Consider the following 20,514-nt stretch of genomic DNA (forward strand, 5'->3'; position numbering starts at 1 on the left):
TGGTTTCATAGTTTATTGCATAAACTTGTTAAGTTTACATTACGCGTACATAAGTTGGCATACATGAGCTTGCGTGCCCAACACACAAAGCCAGCCGGTCTTAAACAGGTCTAGCTGTGTCTTTATCAGCCGTTTAAACACCCCCACGTGACCCGCTCTCAACCAATAGGAATAGCGTATTTATGAATGGTTAGTAAGCCTGCTGGGACATGCAGATGAGCTTTAAGGATTGCGTGAATGAGGCGAGTGAGCTGGCATTTCTGATCTGTGTAGGAAGCTTATTCCACATTTTGAGGCCATATAACGAGAATGATCTCTCTGCAAAAGTTGAAAAGCAAGTACCTCTCTTGTTGCTGTTGAAGTTGTTGCTGTTGCTGGTAGTATAAAACAGTGTGAGAAACGGCTCTCTCTGAAGTGGAGTAGTTTGCGAGAAAGAAGTAAATTTCACACCCTTGTCACACGAAATTGGGTGCTTTCACATGCTTGATTTCGAGACTTCAAATTCTAAATCTAAGGTCTCGAAATTGCATAAACTTGCTAAGTAAATACTTTCCACGTTTTTAGACAAAGGACAGAAGTTGGGTAATATAAGAAGCTGATTTTGAAAATGAAGTACCTCTGTTGTTGCTGTTGGAGTTGTTGCTGTTGCAACTGCTGCTGCTGCTGCTGTTGTTGTTGTTGTTGCTTCATCTTCTGGACGTACTGCAGGTGCTGCTGTTGTTTTAAAATATCCCTTTTCTTCAACTCCAATAACCGCTTCATAAAAAGCAAAACAAAATTTAGAACTCAACTCTAGAATTCAAAAAGCTCTTATTTTTGGTCACCTTTAAAAACACTTGATACCGTTGGTAATTGTCAAAGACCAGTCTTCTCACTTGGTGTATCTCCAAATTTGCTTAGCATGAAAGTTCTTCCTTGATAAAGACAAGATTACCAACAAATTTTTAATTTTTGCATATTGCTTGTTGCTTGTATTCAGCTATTGTTTACTTATCCCAAAAATCACGTGGATATTTGGTTGGTAAGCCTGTTTTTATCAAGGAAGAAATGTCATGCTAAGAAAATTTGTGTGCTTACAGGCTTTATGAAATTGGGCACTGAGCTTGAGTTTGGTTTATAGAAAGAAAATAATTTGGAATTCAACTCAAGAATTAAAAAAGCTCTCTTTTATGGACACCTGGTCAATGTTAAAAAAAAAATTTTTGTCTAAGTTTTAGTTTGTCAATCATATATAGCCGTATAAAAACCATAACTGATAAACACGTTTTACATGCTAAAATGATTTTCGTCTCACTGAGATGTAATTTTGATGCTTCATTGGCACGGCACTGAGGCTTGAAGTATATAGCTGGGTGTAATTGCAATTATGATTATTGTTAATTGTCACAACCAAAATCAACCGATGAAATCACTCACCTGTTGCTGTGCTCGTTGCGTTACCGCGGCGGCTGCTTGCATCTGATTGGTCACCGTCCCAGTCGCCGTCCCCAATGAGCCCAGTCCCCCTAGCGTTGTGGTGCTAGACGCCGTGTTCGGCATCCCTAGAGTGGTGATATTGGTCGTCGAGCCGGGCATGTTGGAGATCGATGACAATCCAACCTGCTGCTGCTGTTGTTGTTGTTGTTGTTGATTTTGTTGTTGTTGTTGTGGGGTTCCAGGTGTTGGGAACTGCCGACCTTGAAGTTGAGCGCTTGGGCCTGCACCAGGCTGTCCCTTCAGTTTTCAACAAACGATTTTGAGATTATTAAAGAAGTACATGAGCGAATTTGTTTTTGACAGGGATGCCATTTAAACTTGTTTGTTATGTGTTTGTTCATCATTTAAATGTAGTTTTGATATTTGTACACTTCTCAAATTTTCATAATTATTGATTAACAAATCAGGCCCCAACCTCAAGGTTTTGAAAACCTAGAAACACTTCTGCCGTTGACGGCACGCATCAAAATGACAATACTTTGACGTCATGTGTGGGAGTTTACTTTGTTACATCTCCACGCTGCAACAAAGAGGCTATACAATTTGGAGCTCCCAACTATGACATAACATAAGTGGTTACTAGCGGAGCTCTTCTTGAATCTTTCAGAAAAGCGTTCTTCACCCGTAAGGGTGTTCTAAATTATTGTTTAGGAAAGAGCTCTTCTGAGCCTAATATTTCCCTTTTAAAGGCAGTGGACACTATTGGTAATTACTCAAAATAATTATTAGCATAATAACTTACTTGGTAACAAGCCATGGGGAGTTGTTGAAAGTATAAAACATTGTGAAAAACGGCACCCTCTGAAGTAATGTAGTTTTAGAGAAAGACGTTATTTTCCACTGATTTTATTTTGAGACCTCAGATTTAGAATTTGAGGTCCCGAAATCAAGCATCGACGACCGATTGAGCTCAAATTTTCACAGGTTTGTTATTGTATGCATATGTTGAGATACAGCAAGTGAGAAGACTAGTCTTTGACAATAACCAATAGTGTCCAGTGTCTTTAAATAAGACTCACCAACTGCCCCCTCGCCCTATCCGCTTGGAATTTCTTGTTTTTTGTGACGATAAGTCGAAACTGATTGACAAACCCTTGTTGGTCGTTGGGGATGAAGCCGACGAACGCGTGTTTACGCGCGGAATACAGCAACATCACGACCCGGATGTTACAGGAAACGTCGCTCGGGAAGTGTACACAGCCAGCCTGGTAGAGGAAGGAACAAACAAACATACATAATAATAACAATAATGATAGTCGGTGTTTATATCACACTTTTAACACCCGAAGGAAGTTTCAAAGCGCTTCCAACATTATTACTCCTGGATCACTGGGTCTAAACTCATAAGGTTTATGGCGAATAGCAACATATCAAGAGAGGGCGCTGTTGAACCCACACAAAGATAAAGGCGATGCGTGTGTGAGTCGTGCATGACAACATTCACCGCATAGCAAACTGCCCCATCTGCCTACCCAAAACGCATTGCAGTTCTGAATCGCGATAAACCTTATTCCTAAAACCTTCACAGCTCCCTGGGGAGTATACAGCCTGTGCAACATGCGTTTTTTTTTTTTTTTTTTTTTTTTTATGCAAGTCGCCTGACACACAAGGCCTGAAGGCGTCTTTAAGGTGTGGGCTACAATTATATTTTCCAGAGGCCGTTGCCACCTACTCCTAGGGCTGATACAGAATTACCCCTTTCACAGTCCATAGTCAGCTAAATCAATTACAAGAACCGTCTCTGCCCTCACAGGTACCCATTTTACAAGTGTCACAACTCACGAACCCACACTCTGCTAAATAGAAACAACAAAGCTTGAGTTCGGTGTTTTTATCAGCTCGACCACAACACCCTAATGTCTACCTGATCAAGAATGGGTGAAACCTTATACTCACAAAGCCGTTCTGCATAACCTTCATCAATGCCCTCATGGACTCGTGATCGTTGCCTTGGTCTGGGAACTGGAAGCCGACTTGCTGTGAGCTGCGTAGGAGACCACTCAGTGATTGCTGCATACAAAATAGAAATAATACTAATTACAATAATAACAAATTCTTATAGCGTATTTTAATACAACCGTCTCAAAGACAGTGAACACTATTCCTAATTGTCAAAGACCAGTCTTCTCACTTGGTGTATCCCAACATATGTATAAAATCACAAACATGTGAAAATTTGAGCTCAATTAGTCATCGAAGTTGCAAGATAATAATGCAAGAAAAACCACCCTTGTCACATGAAGTTGTGTGCTTTCAGATGCTTGATTTCGAGACCTCAAGTTCTAAATCTGAGGTATCAAAATCAAATTCCTGGAAAATTACTTCTTTCTGGGAAAAAAAGTCACTTCAGAGGGAGCCGTTTCACACAATGTTTTATACTATCAACCTCTCTCCATTACTCGTTACCAAGTGAGGTTTCATGCTAATAATTATTTTGAGAAATTACCAGTAGTGTCCAATGCGCTTTTCATTAGTGCCCTGGCCATTGGGCCAATGAATATCCCTTTAATCTCAGCTCCCTGGGGAGTATACAACCTGTTATGGGCAACCGTAGTACTTCAAAGTTTTTTTTTAACACAATATCAACCTTTCCCTTGGGCCTCGCAGCTACCCAGTTATACCCCTGGGTGGAGAGAAGCAATTATAGTAAAGTATCTTGCTCAAGGACACAAGTATTACGACCGAGACTCAAACCCACACTCTGATGACTAAAGTCTGGTTCATACTTCCTGCGAATGCGAAGCAAATTTGACATGAATTTGATGTCTCAACTTTGTTTGGAGTTGAAGACAGCTCAACTGCTGCGAATTATTCGTTGCAAATTTGTGACGTCAACATTCACTTCGCATTCGCATTCGCGAAAGTATGAACCGGGCTTTAACCATCAGAACTTTAAACCACTCAGATATAAAAAATTCAAAAAATGATAGCTTACCAGAAGGTGTTGAGGTATCAACTGCATGACAAACTTAGGGGGCCAACTGTCGACTTTGAGCGTGCTATCGGGAGCGACGGTCACATGACATGTGTGCGTTCGTGTGATCTTGGTATCCGAGGAAGCCGATTTCGGACGCTGTCGAGAAAAAGAAAACAATTAGTAACGACTCAATTTCAAAGAGCTACTAAATCAGAAAAATAATCTTGTCAAACTTATGCTTACTACTAGACTGAGGTTATCGGTCCAAAAGACCATGTGACATGTACCATCTAAGACTGGTATGCTTTGTTCTGTCTTGTTTCCCTCCTTCTACAGCGCCTTGTATACTTTGGCAATTTGGCGCTTTATAAATACAGTTATTATTATTATTGTTATTATTATTAATAAATTAAGCGGGTTTTCACCTCGTGCCATTCCAATTGTCCTCTCCATACGACGGTTCCCACCTGGGTCGGCTGGACCCCACTGGCCATCTGCGGAGGCTGCATCGTGTCCAGTGGCTGCAAAACGGAAAAACCAGAGATGTTTATAGGGAAAATAGATAGATAGATAGATAGATAGATAGATAGATAAAAGGTTTATTGACAATAGCCATCACAGAATAAAAAACTGAACTGCAACTATGAGCGAGTTGGGGAGGTAGTGCTTTCTGCTCTACCGGCCAGGCTTCTGATGGACGATACCCAAGCCTACATAATTTGAAACCGTTTTGTTATAAAATGCATATGGGTAGAAAGATGTTGTAAAAGTAAAATATAATGATCCACACAAACATGCCTGGAAATTGGGTGGTTTTCCTTTTACCTCGTCAACAAACACGGTCAAATTTTTGACTCCCATAAATGGCTGACTGTGTCAGTTCGCGACATAAAAGGAAAACCGTGCAATTTCGAAGCATACTTGTGTGGATCATTGTATTTTACTTAAAACACCTTTCTACCCATATGCATTTTATAACAAACAGTTTCAAACACCTTTCAAAGACCAACTCGACCGATCCAAGGCAACGTGTTCCTTTAATGAGTTCTCTTGTAAAAATGGAAATAAAAACAAACAACATCTGAAGTGAACACACAGAAAGGGAACACTGACAGCGTTTGGGTTCTATTTCTATGAGTGAACATCAACTCACGAGGTGTGAAGTAGACATTCCAGGATGCTGCTGTTGTTGCTGCTGCTGTTGCTGCTGCTGTTGCTGCTGTTGGTTCACCATCGGTGTAATCACTCCAATAGGTGGGGTCTGCTGGATACCGGTGACTGCCGGGGAATCTAACGACGACTGAGCTTGAAGCTGCTGCTGTTGTTGTTGTTGTTGTTGTTGTTGGTGCGGCGGTTGTGGTGCTGTGCCGAGCATGGTTGGAGGAATAGTGGAGGGGGTGGACATGGTAGGGCCGGGTATACCTGGAATGCTTGCCTTCCCTGGCATTCGCTGACCTGATCAAAGTGAGTCAAAACATTTGTAATAATAATAATAGTAGTTGGCAGACGTCTGTCGTGGACGACAATATCAAGTTTAGATGCATCCATCAATGACATCTTCCTCTCCTCATCTTGTTGTCAGTTTGTTGGTGATAATAATAATAATAATATCAAATAAAACTAGCCATGTAGTATGTGTATGTTACAAACGCATGTTTAAAAAGGCAGTGGACACTATTGGTAATTACTCAAAATAAGTATTAGCATAAAACCTTACTTGGTAACGAGTAATGGGGAGAGGTTGATAGTATAACACATTGTGAGAAATGACTCCCTCTGAAGTGACATAATTTTCGAGAAAGAAGTTATTCTCAACGAAGTTGATTTTGAGACCTCAGATTTAGAATTTGAGGTCTCCAAATCAAGCATCTGAAAGCACACAACTTCATGTGACAATGGTGTTTTCTTCTTTCATAGTTATCTCGCAACTTCGACGACCGATTGAGCTCAAATTTTCACAGGTTTGTTATTTTATGCATATGTTGAGATACACCAAGTGAGAAGGCTAATCTTTGACAATTACCAATAGTGTCTCGTGTCTTTATATTTGACTTGCCTTTGATAGGGTTATTAGGTGTACTGGGTCCTTGTCCTGGTTGAGCTTGTCGTGGCCATCGTTGGGACTGGGTGGCCGCCGCTCTCATGATGGCCTCCTGAGCAGCCTTGATTGCCGCCGACGGGATCATTTGACCTCCGGAGACAGTCACGGCAGGGTTGGGCTGCAAGGACCAAAACAAAATCCAAGACATGAGTGGAAGAACATTAATACAGGGATGTGATAGGCTGTTGAGAAAAAAACTTAACTCTGAGCGCAAAGCGCGAAAGCATGTGAGCTCCAAAAACTTGCGAGCAGGAGGAAGCCCAATGTTAAAGACACGAGACACTATTGGTATTTTGTCAAAGACCAGTCTTCTTTCTTTGTTTATCTCAATAATGCATAAAATAACAAACCTGTGAAACTTTGAGCTCAATAGGTCGTCGAAGTTGCGAGATAATAATGAAAGAAAAAACACCCTTGTCACACGAAGTTGTGTGCTTTCAGATGCTTGATTTTGAGACCTCAAATTCTAAATCTGAGGTCTCAAAATCAAAGTCGTGGAAAATTACTTCTTTCTCGAAAACTACGTTACTTCAGAGGGAGGCGTTTCTCACAATGTTTTATACTATCAACCTCTCCCCATTACTCGTAACTAAGTATGGTTTTATTCTAATAATTATTTTGAGAAATTACCAATAGTGTCCACTGCCTTTAAACACTTATCTTTGGTTTTAAAAGCCCTACTCTGTAATTTGGGGCGTTATTATATGGTTACATCGAAGAAATCACATCCCTGTTAATAATAATAAGCAGTCCTTGTATTTTTTTTTTTTTTTTAACCCATACAACGATGTGTGTTAGCACTGTATACTCAGTACTTCCCCGATTCCTGTGAAAAAAATATCACAGGCATGTTACTCGGGTGGGATTCGAACCCACGACCCTTGCAATTCTAGAGCAGTGTCTTACCAACTAGACTACTGAGGTTGCCCGGTAGCTAGAGGCAGTTTGAATCCTATGTTTTGGCAGCGGGTACCACAACGACAAAGTTCTTGTATAGCGCTTAATACAACAGAGTCTCTATGTGCTTCTACTAATAAAAAGATTGGTTTTAAGTTTAGATTTAAATTGTTCTAGCGAGCTACAGTCTTTGACAATGTTGGGAAGAGAGTTCAATAGTTTAGGTGAAGCATATTGGAAGGAACGTTGACCGTAGAATTTTGGGTGGACCAAATAATATACTAATAAACACTTCTTATGTTTGACACTAGATAGAGAGCGGGTTTGGGGGTGAACTTGAGAGTTTCTTACTTGCGGAATAGCTTGGGTGTAAGTCACGGTCACGTTGGGCTGGACTTGTGACATCGTAGGAAGACCAGATGACGAGTTTGGAGTTGCGGCTGAAGCAATCGTCGGATTGAACGCGGCACTTTGTTGTTGCTGCTGCTGTTGTTGCTGCTGCTGCTGTTGTTGCTGCTGCTGCTGCTGCTGCTGCTGCTGTTGTTGTTGTTGCTGTTGTTGTTTCTGTTGGCGTGCTCTGATCAGCTGAATCTGCTCGGGTCTGAGGTTCTTCAGAGCATTCGTCTGCGCGGGTGTAAGTTGCTTGCCGCCTATCTGTGTCAACGCCACTTGAGCTTGCTGCGGCTGCTGTTGTTGTTGAATTGGCGAATTGACAAACGAAACATTGCCAATCTGCTGTGATTTCTGCAACACAAAGGGGGGGATGCCAGAAGCGGATTAAAGAGAAGTAGTAGTCCCAGCCAATTTTCTATACCTTCCGCCCGGGTAGTAGTTAAAAAGCAGGACAGTTCTTTTCAGAATTGAGAAGTTTCTTGAACATCCGATAAATCTACTCCGCGGTAGTAGAATAAAGAAAAACAGTTCTCTAAGAACAAACTCTACCTGGCAAGTAAGATACAAACATGGTCTTACCGCAAACCAAATAATGTATTTATACAGCAATCCTTTACCAATCGTGAACTCTTGGCGGCTAATTCTATTTTTACATTTATTTATCGCTAACCAGACATTTTTAAGATAACAGGCACAAATAAAATGTGCATCAAATGGCAACTAAGCTGGTACCCATTTTTTTAAAAGCAAAATTGCTAAGCTGAGAATTTTGTTGTGTTAATTGCAGACATTGGCCCCAAGTATTATTTACCTGCTGACCCCCCTGCATCATCTGTGTGGCGGGCTGATTGCTTATTGGCTGGCTTCCTATGGACTGATTGCCGATTGGCTGACTCCCAATTGACTGCTGGCGGGGACCCACTCCCCCGAAAGCTTGGCCGGCAGCTTGGCTCTGCTGCTGAAACTGTTGTTGCTGCTGCTGCTGCTGCTGCTGCTGCTGTTGTTGTTGTAATTGCTGCTGTTGATATTTTTGTTGTTGTTGTTGTTGTTTAAGCTGCTGCTGCTGTTGTTGTTGCTGCTGCAGCTGCTGTTGTTGTTGTTGTTGTTGTTGTTGTTGCTGTTGTTGTTGCTGCTGTTGCTGTTGCTGTTGCTGCTGTTGTTGTTGCTGTTGTTGCTGCTGCTGCTGTTGTTGTTGTTGTTGTTGTTGTTGTTGTTGTTGTTGTTGTTGTTGTTGTTGTGGTTGTGGGGAGCCAAATTGGCTCATAGGTTGCTGTGGGGTTAACACTTGGGCTTGATTCACAGACGCTGTGGAATAAAGAATACAATTTGAACTTTGACACAGAAAAATAAAACAAAAACATTCAGGCTGATAAGGTTACAAGATCAGTGACAATGCCAGAGATTGTGTCTAGGGTCTGTGGCATGATGCTTCAAACCATAAATGCTTCTCTTCACCCAGGAGTTGGCGTAGTGCTACCTACCCTTACCTTCCACCTCTAGGCCCCCTGTTCAAACTAGGTTATCAGTCCTTATCCGACTACGTGGGTTTTCCCTGGAATATTTCTCACTATTGACCCCTTGCACACACATCACACGCGGCAACTGTGCCACGCTCACCAATTTGGTTGGCAATATAGGTTAACGTGAAACGCCGCGTCGCCTAAAAAACACGCACCTGAATGAATAACACACAGTGACATTGCCCACCAACGTGGCGCATCCAAGATTATTCTGACGATGACGTCAGGTGAATTGGGTAAATTCTGGTAGTTTGACAAGCGTAAATCCAGTTGTTAATATTCTAAACGGCCCCTCCCAAATAGAAAAAAAGGAAAAAGCACTTCAAGCTGGAGATACTTGTTAGCAGGGATGTGAAAGGCTGTAGAGAAAAAAAACCTGACATCTGAGCCAAAGTGCGAAAGCATGTGAGCTCAAAACTTGCGAGCACTGATGTAGCTCAATATTAACATTTGGGTTTAAAAGCCCAACTCTGCAACCGGGGGCGTTGTTATATGTTTTTTATCTTCATTTTTGTATGAATTTGATCTAAAAAAAAAAAAAAAAGAAGTTTTTTGGGTTGTTTTTTTTGGAGGAGTTTGGGGGGGGGGTGGCAAAATAAAACAGAATATGTTTTCTTTTATGACAAAACAAACAGAATTCCAGATAAAAACGGAGAAATTACATCCCTGTGTAAGTGAACTTTACCTGGAGACGCAATGGAATGACTTGAGGGAATGTTTGCTGTAGGAACCTTGAACCCAGGGGAACCTCCAGCCATTCGTTGGGTACCTCTCCCTGGAACCACTTGAGTTGCTGCAAGATACAAGAAAAACAATAAACAGTAATAAAATAGATGTTAAAGCCATTATACACTTTCGGCATCACAAAAAAAAAAAAAAAAAATCATATTTTTACAAATAACTTACAGGGTTTACAGAAGGTAATGGTGAAAGACTTCTCTTGAAATATTACTCCATGAAATGCTTTACTTTTGAAGAAAACATTATGGAACATGGAAATTACTCAAAATAATATTAACAACAAAACTTTCTTGGTAATGAGTAATGGGGAGAGGTTGATAGTATAAAACATTGTGAGAAACGACTCCCTCTGAAGTAACGTAGTTTTCAAAAAAGGAAGTAATTTTCCACTAATTTGATTTCGAGACCTCAGATTTAGAATTTTCTTTCATTATCTCGCAACTTCGACGACCGATTGGGCTCAAATTTTCACAGGTTTGTTATTTTATGCATATGTTGAGATACAGCAACTGTGAAGGCTAGTCTTTGACAATTACCAATAGTGTCCAATGACTTTAAATTTGCATCGGGGATAGAATATCAATGGTTTTACCCATATACACCGATGTGTGTTAGCACTGTATACTCAGTACTTTTCTCGAGTTTTATGAAAAAAAATGAAAAAATTCCTGTCTGGTTCTTTTTGAAAGGGAAAAGGCACCAAGGCATTTTCTCCTTAGTAAAGGGCACCCTATGAGAAAATTGTATATTTCTACTGGGCTCCAGAGCATATCAAGGGCACCAAGGCAATGGCCAGGGGGCATGAAGGCAACTGCCTTCATTGCCTCCGTGAAGTATAAGGCCTGAAGTACCTACCAATTGTTGCCGGACTTCCAACCGATCGCAGGGCACCAGGTGCAGCAGTACCAGTGGACGGGGTCGTACCGGTGGCTGTTGAGGCGAGGGCGGAGTTAGCTGCCGGAGTAGGGGGCACCCCGGGAATGACGGCCGTCTGAAGATGGGACGTAAATTCAGCTCCTGGAGACCTCTCTGTAAATGAAAAAAGAAAGAAATAATAACAATAATAATAATAATAAGTTATTATTATATAGCACTTTTCCCACCCGAAGGGCATCTCAAAACGCTTCCAACATTATTTCCCCTGGGGTGGATTTCACAAAGAGTTAAGACTAGTCTTATGTCGACTTAGGACAAGTTACTCATCCTAACTTAGGACTAGCCACACGTTTTTAATATCTCGTAGGACTAGTCCTAAGTTAGGACTAGTGTGAAATCGACCCCTGGTCACTGGGCCATAAATCATTCTTCATACCATCTTTGTTTAAATGTACCCCCAAACTGGTGGTGGGGCACTTTTATGTCTTTTATCTGTACATTTGATATCAATATTTGTACCTTGTAATGCCACATACATGTAAATCAGCTTTGTGCTGCCAGTTGACTTTTTAATAAAAATGAATGAATAAAGGAATAAATCTCGGCTCCGTGGGGAGTATACAGCCTGTGCATCAAATATTCACCTACCCAATATGACCTCACGGGCATGACCTCTGTACTGACCTATAAGTTCAAATCCACTGAGCAGGACGAGGTGTCGTGGATCCGCTGCGTATTCCTTAATGGTCTTCTGCAACTCGCCGCACGCTTTATCGTACAGGGTGTACAGTACGGCAAGCTTTCTTGGTGAGACAATTGATAATTTGATATTTCGCTGTAGAGAGACAAAAATAAAAAGATAAACGATCTGAAACTACTGGAAGAATCTGTAAATAAATAGTAAACTTGCAGGTACAGCCATGTGTAAATCTCCTTTACGTGAGTGGTGGCTCTGAGAAGAACCAGTGCAGTCTCGACGTTTCGAACAGTATACTCTGCTCGTCTTCAGGAGAATAATGGACTACTGGTAGTGGTTGAGTTAGTTACAAAAAACAGACTGCCAACATTTGCGTCTTGCAGTAAGGGTGATTTTATCCATCAGGGTGAATTAGTCCAAAAAGCAGGGCGATTTTGTCCAACAATCAAGGAGACGTCCAGATTCACGTTCGACGGTCAGGAAAAAAGTTTCCGTAAACAGGGAACCAAAAGCAGGACAGTTCTTTACAGAATTGAAAAAGTCTTCCAAATTCTGAAAATCTACTCCGCGGTTGTTAAATATAAAGCAAGACAAGTTCTCAACAGAAATATTCTACCTGGCAAGTAGCTATTCACAAAGTGACATGGTGTTACCGCAAATCGAACTAACTTAAAGCATGGAGATTTTGAAATTTGTTCATCAGAGCGTGGAGTGATTGGTTTAATATCAGGAAAATGTTCTGCAGACGTAGGTTGAGTTGCCAGCTCTGACTGGAGTGGCCGGTTGCGTCAATGCGGAATTTCAATTCATTTATAATGCATACAAAAAAAAATCCCTTGATGTTGATGTTGTAAAGCATCAATGGAAATGAAAGCGCGGGGTTGTGTGTTTATCGGGAATTCTAACAGGAAGTACGTACACGTACATTACTGATACCGTAAGGTGACATAATACGAATCTATTTGTTGATTTACCGACTGCAATCTGAAAAGCACTCTGTACATTCAATCAATGTTCCATTGAACTTGTGACATCAACCACCTATACACCTATTGTTGTGACTGAAGGCCAATCAAGCAAAAAATTATGTTTCCTACGGATCATAATTGGGAAGTTACAGGGAAAGTACACTATTGGTAATTGTCAAAGACCAGTGTTCTCACTTGGTGTATCTAAACATATGCATAAAATAACAAGCCTGTGAAAATTTGAGCTCAATTGGTCATCAGAGTTGGGAGAAAATGATGGCGTTTCTCACAATGGTCTATACTATCAACAGCTCTCCAATGCTCGTTACCAAGTCAGTTTTTAAGTTAATATTTGTTTTGAGTAATTACCAAACGTGTACCTTCCCTTTAACTAATTCAACTTTTTTTCATCAATGCTTCACAAGCTGTAAAATTTTTTTTTTTTTTACCTTTTGTAAATCAGGTTTTTGGCCATGATGTGAATCCCTACTCACTGTGAATGAGGATGTATGTAACATAAGTACCTGTATACGTTTCACTTTCAGAAGTCGTCAAGTTTTTGAAAAAAAAAGGGCAAATCACAGAGCAATGTTTCAGGAGAGTAGCAAAAAATATAATGTACATGCTAAAATAATTTTTGTCTCCGTTTCAGTTTCAGAAGTCGTCAAGTTTTTGAAAAAAAAGGGCAAATCACAGAGCAATGTTTCAGGAGAGTAGCAAAAAATATAATGTACATGCTAAAATAATTTTTGTCTCCGTTTCAGTTTCAGAAGTCGTCAAGTTTTTGAAAAAAAAAAGGGCAAATCACAGAGCAATGTTTCAGGAGAGTAGCAAAAAATATAATGTACATGCTAAAATAATTTTTGTCTCCTGAGACAAAAATTATTTTCGTTGAATTCTTTTATCCATTTCTCGATGACTACAGCACCTCAGCACGTAATATTTTAAGGTAAACTTTCGACTACTATTATCTTCAAACAGTGTAACTTTAATGTAAATCTGTGGACATTGTGTTTTGTGTCCTACAAGAAGTACCCAAACCCTTTAAAGCCATTATACACTTTCGGTAAACAGTATTGCCCAAGTCCCACACTTCGTGTATCACAACTTATATATATAAAATAACAAACCTGTGAAAATTTAGCCTCAATCGGTCATCGGATTCGGGAGAAAATAACGGGAAAACCCACTCATGTTTCTGCACGTTTCGCCGTGTCATGACATATGTTTAAAATAAATCCCTATTTCTCGCTATCGAGAATTGATATTGTTTTAATGTTTTCTCGAAAAGTAAAGCATTTCATGGACTAATATTTCAGGAGAAGACTTTCGCCATTACCTTCTGTAAACCCTGTAAATTATTTGTAAATCTGTGAACTTTTTTTTTTTTTCTGTACCAAAAGTGTATAATGGCTTTAAAGGGCAACAATGGACAGAAGTGCAGCCGAGATCAAATGGGGTTGAATGACAACTAAGAGCAAGTTCGATTGCGCACATTTAGGCGACTATTAACCAGCAACGTCTATGCACCATGATGCACTCACTCGAATGACTAATTTGGAAGCCCAGTCAATTTTGCTATAGTTTCACTGGTTCCCCTCTACACTTAAAAATAGTGGACACTATTGGTAATTGTCAAAGACCATTCTTCTCTCTTGGTGTATCTAAACATATGCATAAAATAACAAACCTGTGAAAATTTGAGCTCAATTGGTCGTCGAAGTTGCGAGATATGAATGAAATAAACAAAACACCCTTGTCACACGAAGTTGTGTGCTTTCAGATGCTTGATTTCGAGACCTCAAATTCTAAACTTGAGGTCTCGAAATCAAATTCGTGGGAAATTACTTCTTTCTCGAAAACAATGTCACTTCACAGGGAGCCGTTTCTCACAATGTTTTATACTATCAACCTCTCCCCATTACTCCTTACCAAGTGAGGTTTTATGCTGATAATTATTTTGAGTAATTACCAATAGTGTCCACTGCCTTTAACACATGTTAGTATGGAACAGACTATCGTGAGCAGTGAAGAAACCATTTGCTCGAGGGTGGTTCCAAATGGTCAACCAGGGTAGTCAACCCATGGTCGACCAGTCTGGGTTTGAGTCAAAATAGTCAACTTTTAATTAACCATGTTGGGCACTCGGAAGTTGGAGAATCGTGTTTCTGGGGGAAGTCCCCTTTGAGTTGGTAATGTCCATTACTGGAGGAGGGGAAATTCCCTTTGTTTTTGTGACGCAGCGAAAAGGGAAGCTAGTTCTGGGAACTGACACTGAGCCGTCTAATACTTCATTGCCTCCTTAAGAGGTATCAGGTCTGCAGTCTGCTAGACTGTTAGTCTAAGTGTGCTTTCTCGTAAAATTTTGTCTCAGACTGCCTGAGTTTTAATATTGTATTTTTCTACTTTGTAAATTGCATGTAATTCAGCCTTTGGCTGCAATGTTTTTTTGTTTTTTTTACAATAAACCAATTAATAAAAAAATTTAAAAATTAAAAAAACACTATGCATAAGATAACAAACCTCTTTAAAGGCAGTGGATACTATTGGTAATTACTCAAAATAATATTAACATCAAAACTTTGGTAAAAAGCAATGGAGGGCTGTTGATAGTATAAAACATTATGAGAAAAGGCTCCCTCTGAAGTATAGCAGTTTTTCGAATAAGAAGTAATTTTCCACAAATTTGATTTTGAGACCTCAGAATTAGAATTTGAATCTGAATGCACACATCTTTGTGTGAGAAGGGTGTTTTTTCTGTCATTATTATGTCGCAACTTCGACGACCAGCTGAGCTCAAATTTTCACAGGCTTGTTATGTTATGCATACAATGTTGAGATACACCAAGTGAGGAGACCGGTCTTTGACAATTACCATTACCAATAGTGTCCGGTGTCTTTAAGTTGGGGCTCAATTGGTCATCGTTGCAAGACAATAATGAGAAAGAAAAAAAAACACTCTTTTTGCAAATGCCTGAGTTTCGCCTGGGGTTAAATAGTTAAAAAACCAATAGTTTGTCAGAAAAAGAAAACAGAGTGAGTTTACAAACCTCGGACATGAGACAAACGAGTTCTTCTGACGAGAAGCCGTTGTAATTCCCACTTTCCATACTCGGCAATGAGAAGGGTGGCGAGTTGCAAACGAGGATGCACTGGCATGTACAGTTGACAAGACTGTTTAAAAAGAAATGAAAACAACCCAACATTAATACCAAAAGAATTTTTTTTAAAGGAACGTTTAGAATTGGTAGGGGGAAAAAATACAAAATCATGAAGATCACAGATTTACATAAACTTGATGATGATGATAGTAGAAAACATCCCTTGAAATATTTCTGTCTGAAATGCCATATTTGATGTTAAAAATAAATAATCTAATTTCGCCTTGGAGTTTATCGCTCAGTCCAGAGAGCAATTTGTTCATTTATTTTTTTGCATTGATGTCATGCAAAATGTGTAATCAGTTTTTCACTATTTTCTTGTGACCCAGATGGTCAATCGATCTCAAACTTCTACAGGTTTGTCAGTTTATGTATATGGCGGATTACATAAAGTGCCTAAACTGCCAGCAACTGTTTTGTTAGCACAACCATTTCTGTAATGTTCCTTTAACAATATTTGAGATATAGGATTAATGGTTTTCTACATACCTTAGTGAATGTAGACGAAATTTCTTAATTGCGAATTTAAAACCCTCACTGCTTTGAGGTGGGTTTAAATCAATTGTCTAAAATTTGCTTAATTGCTTAAGGACACTGGACACTATTGGTAATTGTGAAAGCCCAGTCTTCTCACTTGGTGTATCTCAACAAATGTCTAAAATAACAGGCCTGTGAAAATTTTAGCTCAATTGGTCGTCAAAGTCGCAAGATAGTAATGAAAGAAAAAACACTCTTGTCACACGAAGTTGTGTGCTTTCAGATGCTTGATTTCGAGACCTCAAATTCTAAATCTGAGGTCTCAAAATCAAATTTGTGGAAAATTATGATACTTCAGAGGGAGCCGTTTCTCACAATGTTTTTTACTACCAACAGCTCTCCATTACTCATTACCAAGTAAGGTTTTATGCTAATAATTATTTTGAGCAATTACCAATAGTGTCCACTGCCTTTAAGGACACAAGTGTCACAAATGGGACTCAAGCCCACACTCTGCTGAACAGAAGCACCAGAGTCATGGTGGAGTTCGAACCAGCAATCTAGAAAACTTTTTTTATTTTTTATATTCCTAGTTAGAAAGAAGAAACAATGAATGACCTCTCCTTACCTGGAATGCCTTCTTGATTTCAGATCATCAAAAATTTGCATCGCAGATCCGAGTCCCTCAGCTACCAAGCTTCCACTCTCCCCTCCTCCACCAATGAATCTGCCCAAGTGAACAAGACATGGTTGTATAACACAGGGTCATAAGAATGCTGAAATAGTGGTGTCCGGTATAAAATAAGGCGACTACAAAACGATCTGTAGTTTCTATTGTTCCCATTTGTGAGTATATTTGGGGGGAAAAGACAAAAGATTGCTAGGGTGGATTTCACAAAGAGTTAAGACTAGTCTTATCTCGAGTTAGGACGCATTTCTCGTCCTAACTTAGGACTAGCCATACATTTTGTATACCTCCTAGGACTAGTCCTAAGTTAGGATTAGTCCTAACTCTTTGTGAAATCGGCCCCTGGACTGATATGTTTTTATTCAGCAATTGAAAATTTTCTTATTAATAGAAAAAGCTACTCACTGAATTTGATCCATCCATGCATTAAGCTGCCATGCGTTGCTGGTTGGTGAAATACAGGAGACGGCCGGAGATGGGTAACAATCTACTGTGTTGTAGATCACCAGACTATACAAAGGACCTCCATACTGTCAAGTCAAATCAATATAATATTGTACTTAGCAAAAATGAGCCGGGCCAAATTCATGAAGCTGTTTAGCAGAAAATACTGCTTACCAAACTTATTTGATTTAAGCAAAAAATGAGGGTGCACCAGTCACAACAATGACAGCTCTGTTAAGTAAAAACTATAGTTGGAACAGTTTTTAAACTTGGGCCATAACTTTTGTACTAACAATTCTACTAACTAATCTTAGGCAGTGTCCGAAACGGCGACTTAGTCTTTGAGCTACGACTAGATTAGCACGTCTGTCAGTGTTGAAGAATAGATGGATTACAATACGCGTCATCGACAGCCATCTTTGATGTAGTTACAAGGGAAAAATGCACGCGGAGCACATACACTTTTCCCTTGTTAAAACATCAAGGATGGCGGTCGATGACGCAAACTGCAATCCATCTATAGGCAGACGCATACTAGCCGAAGTTGTCGTTTCGGACACAGACTGATGCAGGAAAGCTATAGTATTAGTCTGGTCACTTTTTGACATAATGAGAGTTTAATGTTCAAGGCTGTTACTGTATGCAGGGTACTAGACTGGATTAAGTGTGTACTCACATCTCCGCTGAAATCACTCTCAATGAGGGGGCCTCCATTGAAATGTCTAAAAGGAAAGTAGAACAACAAAAAGATTAAAGAAAGATCATGTAGGGTGTCATGGCCGAGCGGATAAGAGCACAAAACTCAAGCTCTGGTGCTCTGTTCAGCAGAGTGTGGGTTCGAGTCCCAGTCGTGACACTTGTGTCACTGAGCAAGACATTTAACTTAATAATTGCTTCTCTCCACCCAGGTGTAAATGGGTACCTGTGAGGGCATAATGTCGTTTTTTCTATCGTATGAATAAAAGCCTAATTTGTTGCCTCTTAAAAGAAGAACTTACAGAAGTGCTGGATGTAAGTAGTTTGCTTTCAGATCCTTGAAGTAGGCTCCCATCCCAGCCGTTCCTTCGATGACGAAAACGATGTTGCTCCCATTTTCAGCCGTGCCAATCATCTTTGCTTTCAGCAGTTTCTGGTATTTTTCTTTTTCGAAAGTTGATGAGATCGGTAATGTTTTAGCCAGTCGGTTACCAGGATTTCACAGAAGCTGTGATGTCTTTGTGAACCTTACAGAGCTAGAAGGTAAAGTTAAAAACAAAGATTTGACTAACGTTGCTTAGGGGCCAGTTTCGCAAAGAGCTAAGATTGATCTTTTAAACGCATGCAGCTGTACAACTTCACCCTCCAAAAAGATATTTCCAATGGTTTTGTACAATTTTTTAAAGTTTTATTATGAATGGCAAAAAAGAGAATACAAAAAGAGCTGATCCAAGGAAAAGTTGCAAACATGAAAATCAACCGTAGTTGCTAAGTCAAGTGTGATGTTATTACAAATCACCTGGTAAATAGTACTGACGATTTGTCTTATTCTTTTAATATTATTAAAAAGACAAATTGTCAGATAAGACAAATTATAAGTTTATAATGAATGTTATTATTGCTTTGTGCAATCGTGCCAAAATTACGGATATTTATGGAATGTGATTTCACAATGATGTGAGGTATTTTTAAATGTCATCTCGTTAATACTGAATGACATTTTATTGATTTGTGCATTTCATAATCATACGGTAAACCAATGTTTGTACTGGAAAGAGAGATATAGGTGTAGAGCCAAGAAGCAGAGGGAGTCCACCGCTTCTTTCATGAGTAGTTAGTGGGGAATGTTTGCTTGAATTGAGTGCATTTAAAAAATCCATATGATACGCATTCTTACTTACACACTACTACAGTGTTACACAGCTACGAGCTGTGCAGAAGTTTGACGCTTGTTTGTTGTTTGCACAGTCATGACAGTAAGCAGTGAATGGTGATCGTAATTTGTAAGTGCAGATTTCAGTGACAGAATCAATATTAGATTTAGATAAGAGGAGCCAGGGAATTTGAATGATGAGGAGACTGTCATTGTCAAAATTAAAAATGAGAGCCAATCATTGAGTCAAAAACTTCATCACATAATTTAATAAATAAAGTCCAAGACTTCTAAGATCACGAGTAAATGAGCCTTTACATTTTTGGATATGAATATGATTTATGAAGCCATTATAAATATCACAGCAACGAACATTGAAGCAGTAAATTGCAAAAAAGCAAGTTCGTTGATCTTTCAATCAAATCAAAATTCCAAGAAAAAACGTGTGTGAGAAATATCCCATTTTGTCAAACTCGTTTTTGAAAACAATTACCAAAAAATCCTTACCATTTTGTTGTGTTGTTTTCTCGACAGTTATTACAGTTGATGAAAGGGTCTGATTTTGATGCACAATAACCTGTTTAAAGCAAAACTGCACATCAAGGGGAAAATGCCGCACAAATTTATATGACTCACTCCAAAAATTACACATCCGGTTTTTATTTATCACTTTGGGGTACCAGACTATGTGACAACATGAGGTAAAGCTCATTAGAGACGTCCAACAATCCTGTAAGCATGGCCAGATAATGCAAAAATAAAATCTTGTTTGCTTGCACAATAGCCGCTGCTTTATTTCGTCACTGTATTTTGTAACAAAAGTGAACTGGTCATGAGGGCTAAATTTGCGGCGCAACAAAAATATTTTTTTTAAAAGGTCATCTGTGTGTTACATTCCTAGGTCTTTGAATTGCAAACAAATAACTTGCTCTTTGCTGAAATTCATATCAAGACTAATAAATAAATAAAAACATATATATTAAAAAAGGATAGGGAAGAAGTGATATAGGGTGCCGAGTACTCCCATAAACTATTTTTTATCTCTACAAGAAAGAACCTTATAGTCAGCCAATCAACACTTTCTTCTTAACAAACTTTGGATTGGGCCATACAAAAATACAGTTTTGTTTCCTGTAATATGTATACATTTATTGGATGGGGGGGGGAGGTTGAAAGTCAAACCCAATAAAATTTGGGTGGTCTTTATTTATATTGACCTTCAACGTCTGATGAAAATAAGGCCAAGTAGAATACCAGTTGACCGTCTGAGTTTTTCCAAAAAGAGGAGGGTTTTTGTATTTTTGTATCT

General features: G+C 39.4%; 1 protein-coding gene across 1 annotated transcript in view; it reads right to left on the reverse strand.

Annotated features, from left to right (window-relative positions):
- LOC139953880 (uncharacterized) overlaps positions 1-19,861 on the reverse strand; it is a 24,804-nt gene extending 4,943 nt beyond the window's left edge. The window contains exons 1-19 of the mRNA XM_071953471.1: positions 19,713-19,861; positions 18,355-18,588; positions 18,033-18,078; positions 17,318-17,442; positions 16,853-16,951; positions 15,637-15,760; positions 11,606-11,756; positions 10,901-11,074; positions 9,990-10,097; positions 8,596-9,089; positions 7,743-8,135; positions 6,450-6,612; positions 5,547-5,848; positions 4,819-4,914; positions 4,412-4,549; positions 3,373-3,486; positions 2,496-2,681; positions 1,417-1,713; positions 617-756 (exon numbers count right to left, since the gene is read on the reverse strand). Coding sequence (XP_071809572.1) covers positions 617-756; positions 1,417-1,713; positions 2,496-2,681; positions 3,373-3,486; positions 4,412-4,549; positions 4,819-4,914; positions 5,547-5,848; positions 6,450-6,612; positions 7,743-8,135; positions 8,596-9,089; positions 9,990-10,097; positions 10,901-11,074; positions 11,606-11,756; positions 15,637-15,760; positions 16,853-16,951; positions 17,318-17,442; positions 18,033-18,078; positions 18,355-18,467 — 3,263 coding nt within the window. The 5' untranslated portion in view covers positions 18,468-18,588; positions 19,713-19,861. The remainder of the gene's footprint in view (positions 1-616; positions 757-1,416; positions 1,714-2,495; positions 2,682-3,372; positions 3,487-4,411; positions 4,550-4,818; positions 4,915-5,546; positions 5,849-6,449; positions 6,613-7,742; positions 8,136-8,595; positions 9,090-9,989; positions 10,098-10,900; positions 11,075-11,605; positions 11,757-15,636; positions 15,761-16,852; positions 16,952-17,317; positions 17,443-18,032; positions 18,079-18,354; positions 18,589-19,712) is intronic.
- Between the last annotated feature and the right edge of the window lie 653 nt (positions 19,862-20,514).

The sequence above is a fragment of the Asterias amurensis genome, chromosome 22, assembly GCF_032118995.1.
Source record: "Asterias amurensis chromosome 22, ASM3211899v1".
NCBI classification, from domain to species: Eukaryota; Metazoa; Echinodermata; class Asteroidea; order Forcipulatida; family Asteriidae; genus Asterias; species Asterias amurensis.